A 6,969-nucleotide genomic window follows, 5' to 3' on the forward strand; every position below is an offset into this window, starting at 1 on the left:
TTAACATTTGAACAAACATTGGTGTGTTATGAACTACCTAAAATGACCCAAACCATCTTAAAAATATATTTGACGTGTACTACTTTGATTTGTTAGTTTGGTCCATGTCCCATTCGCTAACATGGAGGGTGCGGGATTTGTGATGTATACCGCAGCCAGATGTTGTTGATGTGATAGTTAGCAGAACTGGCTATAGCTGCTTGGTTAAACATGATACAGTGGCACAAAAGCACCAAAATAAAAGAGTTTTTTTTGTGTCCAATCAGAAACTCATGTGAATGCACTTTGACTATCATGAACACACTCAATAAAATCTGTTTTAAACTATATCACTGGTGCTAAGAATGTAATGTAAAAACCATTCCTCATCTTATTTATAATATTTTATTTTATTATTTTCTCTACAACCGTCTGGCAACTCCAGGAAATTATCTTGCAACTCCCATGGGGTGTCGGACCCCCTCAGGTTGGGAACCACTGCATTAAACAATGTGTCCTTCATCAGTCTCCCTGCCTGACAAAGCTCTTAAGGACCATTTCAATTCATTATAACTTGGCTCTTACATTCAGAACTTTGGCCATTCTTGCTATTGGTTATGAAAACATTGTACACAACAAAGCATGGCTGGGAGGACTGCAAAACTGCTGCACTAAAGTCTGATGGGGTGAGATACAAAAGGATTCAGGATCAGACAAGCCAAACATTTCAGAGTAAACCTGACATATTGGTCATAGTCCCTCACTACAGAGGAATGTGCAGATGTATTGTTCTTAGTGTTTGAAACCCCCTTTCTAATGGTGACTGGTCACCGTCACTGTCCAGGTGTGTGGAGGTGTTAAAGTGAAGCAGGGTTTGAACTTCTTTCTCAAGCTGTCCCTTTTCATTCTTAACAAAACTGAGTTGCATCACCTTTCATGTCTGCAACCCAAGTGCAACACCACAAATGCTTTCAAGGAGAGACTGCCCAAAAAGTGTGAGATTCATTGCAGCAAGACTACAAAGAAACACAAAAGACAAAGTGCTCTTGGAGACAGACCAGAGAGCCAGGAGGAGGCTATGAGAGCAAGCTTTTTGCACTGACTTTGAGTGGAGTCATTCAGGGCAGGTATGATACATGTTTGCCTTTAAGACTCATTGTACAACCTAATTTTGTTTCATCTGTGGGGTTGTTTAAATCCTATATGTATATATATTTCATATTAAGTTCTAATGAACTTAAAAGAAATATATAACATTAAAAAATTGAAGTTATTCTCTGTTGACCACCATATGGAAAAATCCAGCCATAAACAATTCAAAATACATGAGGCCCAGCCTGTGTCTTATCCAGTAAAGAAGGAAATCTCTCAAACACACAGAAATGTAACTGAGAGTGTGTCAAGTCCCTCCCCGGTCCCCCGCTGGAGCAAAGACTCATGGGAAGACCAGGATAACAGCCAATCCCTAAAGGAAGTGAGGAAATGACTCCTCGCCAATCTCAGGGCTGACTGAGGTTACTACAGGGCTGCTGGGCCATCGCCATGGTACCCTGCTATCAGGGGACACCTGGCCAATTGCATTCAGGGATGTTAAGTGTAAACATCTTACACTGCAGTACAGAAGCATGTTGCCTTTTACAGAAGCACGGGGGTCACTGTGCAGACAGGGATGGTTGGAGGGCGGTGCGACATATTCTACATATGTAAAAAGAAAAATGGCATTTTGATTTGTGACCACAATATCTGTTACATATAATTTGTCAATATGTCATATGTATTACATTTACACCGATTAGCCACAGCATTAAAACCAGTTACCTCTCTTAATGTTGCATGGACTTAAATATAAAATACAAAGAAAAAATGTTAATTTAAAATACATTTAGTAACACAAGGTCATTAATAATATACACTGTGACATAGTGATATTATCATTTGAAACTCTTGCATATGGTGATTAAATACAGCTGAAGGATTAGCTACATTTTCCCTTGCAGACTGAGAAACTTCTACAAGTTCTGGGCTTATTAAAAGTTTGAAAATCTCAAGAGGTTAACAGAAGTACAATGTGGTCAAGTTTAAAACATTTTCTCATGCAGTGCTTTCAGACTGCCGGCAGCTCAATCAACAGCTCACCAAGAGTCTGTTTTGTCTCTGACAAACGTTTGGCAGGAACTGACCATCAGCAGCCAGGTTTCCCCGCCCACTTCTTTTCCTACAAACGTTACAATAATTCAGTGAGTAAACATAACGCCTTGATACACAATGAACAGTTGATGTCTGCCATCAAGGGATTCCCTCAGCTACAAATATACAGTGTTGGGCAGTGGCGTCACTACAAGTATTAGCATTAGTAGCGGGGTGCTAACCTTGCTGTTTTCGGAATTCAATAGCTTTTGAGTAGCGACGCTCTTCTATTGAATAAGCAGCAGCAGTCTGTTTGACAGTTACGTTGATCACTGAGATATCCCTGAAGTTGGTTGAGTCTTAAAAAATAAATTAAATTAAGAAGCTTCTGATGTAGTAAACTACTTTTGCCATGTTGGTTTAACTTAGCTTACATTTCTCTGGGGTTAGCATCAGTGTAGTGAAGCTGCATTTGATGATGAGTAACTGGTAGCTTGGCTACATTGATCTATACATTGATATTGTGTGTGTGTATGTTAACCTCACCTGGTCAGTAGATGACCAGGTAGTTGTTTCACTTAGTACCAACTATAACAAGTTTAAACTTCACATACACTACACAAGATGCCACATAATCCTAGTTCTTTAGTTTGAATGTGACGAAAACACAGCTCCTTGGACTTTCTCTGCTGTTATCTATCCAGTTAGCTCCGACGCTAATACACGTTAGCAAAGCAGTGTAGAGAACATTCAGCTAGCAGCTTCTAATTTTTAGCCAGTTAAAACTAGTTAAATCAGTTAAACCGTGTTTGTTATCACTAATTAATGTCAATACTGTGAGTAACTTGATGACAGGCCTAAATGAAACTTGGTATTTTATGTGCTCTCTACCTGCTGCTGTGAGTACTTTGAGAGGGAAGAACCTCCACTCTGTAACACCACTGTACAACCACCGCTGTGTCTCTTTAGTTCCAACAACTTCAACTGAGTCAGACGTCTTCTTTCTAGCAGATCACTGCGAGTGGTGACATTCTCCCAACTGAACTTTCATTCATATCACATCAATAATTTAAGCTTATAAACTTTTTTTTTTTTTTTTTGAACAACAGCCTTCAGTTCAAGAAGCTCATGAGTCCCCAGCTCTGTTATTTCAATGTGTCAGACACAGGCTTTTTCATCAATATTTCAGCAACATAAATCAGGCTGATAAACAATGCTAAAGGACTTGGATCAAGACAGGGGCCAAAGAAACTTGATTGGGAAATCCCTGATCCACCAAGTCATAACATTACTGACAGGTCAATACAACATAACCAGACTGTCACAAAATTATTAACATCATATATTCTGTGCTGAAAGGGTGTTTTTGATGTGATGTTAACGATGCTGCAACCATGAAGTCAACCAATGTGTGAATTTAGAATTACACATTAGAATTTTCTCCTGGTTATTAATAAAGTAAAAGCACAAAAGCTAATAAATTACAAAAAAACATAATATAATCTTACTTTGTTACTTTGTTACTGTTACTCCCTAATTATTCTGTGTATTTATATGTCAGACAGAGAGGGAGAATGAGGAAGTATTGTGAGATGATCACACTAAAAGATGCTGAGGCCTTGTTCACACACACATTAGCGTAGCGTGATCGTTAGCAAAGCGAGGATACCGAAACAGAAGGCCCCACCAAATAACAGACGTCGATAGAGGTTGAATCGTACCTGAAGCCACAGGCCCTCACCAACACAGCCCAAATATCTCTGTCCCAGTTCAGAGGGAATACTGACTGTAATGTCTGGTGAATAATGTGGGGAATACTGACTGTAACGACACAGATTGTATGTTATAAATGGGGCCAATAATGTGGGATTCCTTGGAGAATCAGATGTGCTCCAGCTGACTTACTCTGTAATCCCACCTCACTCTCTGATCCAACTTACACACACTCCAACACACACATATAGTGCACGCAGATAGAACATAAACAAGCTTTATCCTTTGATCATCTTGTGGCAGAAAAAAAAGGACATTACAGGCGAGAGGAGTCAACAGAAATGCACAGAAAACTCGCATTTCAACGTGCAAATAAGCCAGCGGGACGGAGACGCTCACATAACATCAAAGAGAGGGAACGACAAAGTCTGTTTCAAGTAATGTTGGCGATTCAAGTCTATATTAACAACCACTAATCAAATAAGAAGACTTTACACACACACACACACACACACACACACACACAGCAGTGAAGGAAAGATGACTGAGCTGAGCCATTATAAAGAAGCGCTCCTGACCAACCCACCAAGCATCCAGTCCCCGCTAATTGGAGCGGAGATGGGAAGCATCATTTCAGCAAAAGCTAACCCCTAACCACCTGCATTATGAGCACGATGTTACTTAGCGAGCTTGAGAAGGGATAGAGGCGCTCCATGATTGGCACTTTTGATAGGAATATAGACGTAAAGATGTTGGCATCACTCAATCTTAAAGTCATTTTCCTAATGTAGATTTACATATAAAAGTAAAAGGTAAGTGTATGGTCATTTAATCCATTGCATCCATTCACATTGCTTCATCATCACAATCAGTTAAAAAGCAACACATGTTAACCTCTGTCTCTTACTGCAGTGCTGCTTGGGATTTCTCTTCTAAAGATTGTACACAGTCCCTCTCACTTCTTACCAATCCAGTTTTAATGTAACTAATGATTCAACTGGAGCTCATCCAACTGCAACATAAAGCTCCAACAGCTTGTCCCCCAGCACTGTCTGTTCAAAAATTGAATATGTAGGGCTGCAACAAACAATTCTTTTCATTGTCGATTACTTTCTCAACCGATCGATTCGTTGTCCAGTCTACACAAGAAAAAAATTCACAGAGCTGATTGTGAGATTTGTTTCTCACTGGTCTTGCTTGAAAAAATGACAGGTAGGATTAATCAATTACCAAAATAGTAGTTGATCGACTAATCGATTCATAGTAAATGGACTGCACATACAGTCGGCTATATAGCGCTTTATAGTCTTATTCGCATCAGGGGCAATTTTGAGGCTCAGTATCTTGCCGAAGGACACTTCAAAATGCAGACGGGAGGAGCTGGGAATCGAACCACCGACCTTACGAACAGTGGACAACCCGCTCTACCTCCTGAGCCAAAATCAATTAATCAACTAATCATTTTAACTTTATTAATATGAGTTCGCAGAGTTCTTACTTTTCACAACTCAAGGCGACCGATATGATCCCTCTTATTTTTTTGTTTGTGTGCCACGAAAACATTTAGCTAGCCTTTAAGTGGCTCTACGGCATCTATTGTGCACTATCTTCTGTTAATCGCTGTTTAGCTTGCTGTAGCTCTTCGGGGGCAAAAAAAACTGTAGAGAAGAAGAACCTGAACTTGGTCAAACCAACATTTCCTTTACTTTTTGTGGCCAGCCAAAGGAGGCTATTGCAGGTCATTAGCACCATCCATATTTACAGTGTACATCCCTTTTATTGTATAAACTCATCCACAATGAGGCATGATGTGTTGACAGTTTTGAGACAAATAGCCAGTTCTCTTGAATAATCTGTACTGGAAATGAATTATGTCTGACTATGACTAGCATGTACGGCTAACCAGCTAGCGCCACCGAGCAGTGAGAACGAACACGAGCTTCCGGCAGCACCTACTTCACAAGGATTTACTGATGAACACCACTGTGCAGCACATCGTCTGGACCTTTCAATAAACTGCTGAATAACATTAATTAACATGTGACCAAAAAACAACAGACTCAAATGATAAACACAACTGACTGAAAACTACACAAGCCTGAATCTTGGTGGTTACTTATCTCATTTGTTGGCCTATGTCTACATTTGTAATAATGAATCACAGTGTCAGATCAGAGTCCAGATACAATCAAGAAGTTCAAGTGAAACATGTCACAGACACACACACACACACACACACACACACGATGGAAGTCATTCCTCCAGACAAGCAGCCTGGCAGGAAAGGTAACTGTGAGACACACTGAGCGCCTGAATCCAGCCTAAGCCAGCAATGCTACGGCGGAGGACCACAACATCAGCTAGTCTCTAATGATTCAACAGGATCTGGACTGGACTTATCAGACTGATCGTGTCCATCTTCACAGCAGAAGCTAATGTTGTACACTGATAGACGAGGGCTGTGTGTGTTAAACAGGAGACAAAGTCACTCAGAAGGTAGAGAAGGAACCTATTTTCAGTGACACCAAACTTCCTAAATATAAAAGTAGAAATCTAAATGAGGCGACTGTCCAACACCATCCCACTTAGATTATTATACAAATTGCATAATGATGGCTTGAGTCACAATTTCAAAACATAGTAACCAGAACACGAGTTTGTCTTTTATACTGTTGACTCATCCAAGGTGTAAAACAGACTCCACAGCAAAACATGAATGTGAGGCAAAACAACAGACTGCCAGCTCTCGCAGGTTGTTATGGGCCACCTTAACACAAAGTGACGTAAAGGCAAATATTAGCAATGAACTTTAAACTTATTTTAGGACCAGTTTTTTAACTTCCTGGCTGACTAGTGTTGCCACTCACCGGACGTCGTTTTGCTGCGGAGGTTTCTTCTGCCCGACCAGGTTTACCGTTCTTGCTTGGATAGGCTTCTCTTCTCTGAAACACAAAGTTAGAAAAGCACAACATCTTACTCTGAACTTTTGTTGGCGTTCTTGTATTTTTGCATTTGGTTCATTTATATACTTTCAAACTCCCTGTTTGTAATGAATGGTTAGCTAACAGACTTAACAAGACTTGCTTGAAATGTTTTTTTAGAGGTTGCTGAAAAGGCCTTGCGGCAGCTCTGGAACTGCGGGGGGGGGGG

The 6,969-nt window shown here is 40.3% G+C and overlaps 1 protein-coding gene across 4 annotated transcripts in view; it reads right to left on the reverse strand.

The window, feature by feature from the left end:
• rims1a (regulating synaptic membrane exocytosis 1a) overlaps nucleotides 1-6,969 on the reverse strand; it is a 107,864-nt gene that overhangs the window by 96,945 nt on the left and 3,950 nt on the right. For all 4 annotated transcript variants that reach the window (XM_087179142.1, XM_087179140.1, XM_087179141.1 and 1 more), the window contains exon 2: nucleotides 6,687-6,761. In XM_087179142.1, coding sequence (XP_087035268.1) covers nucleotides 6,687-6,761 — 75 coding nt within the window. The remainder of the gene's footprint in view (nucleotides 1-6,686; nucleotides 6,762-6,969) is intronic.

The sequence above is a fragment of the Seriola lalandi genome, unplaced genomic scaffold (assembly GCF_002814215.2).
Source record: "Seriola lalandi dorsalis isolate HSWRI2012SDOR001 ecotype SW California unplaced genomic scaffold, Sedor1 jcf7180002054795, whole genome shotgun sequence".
Lineage (NCBI taxonomy): Eukaryota > Metazoa > Chordata > Actinopteri > Carangiformes > Carangidae > Seriola > Seriola lalandi.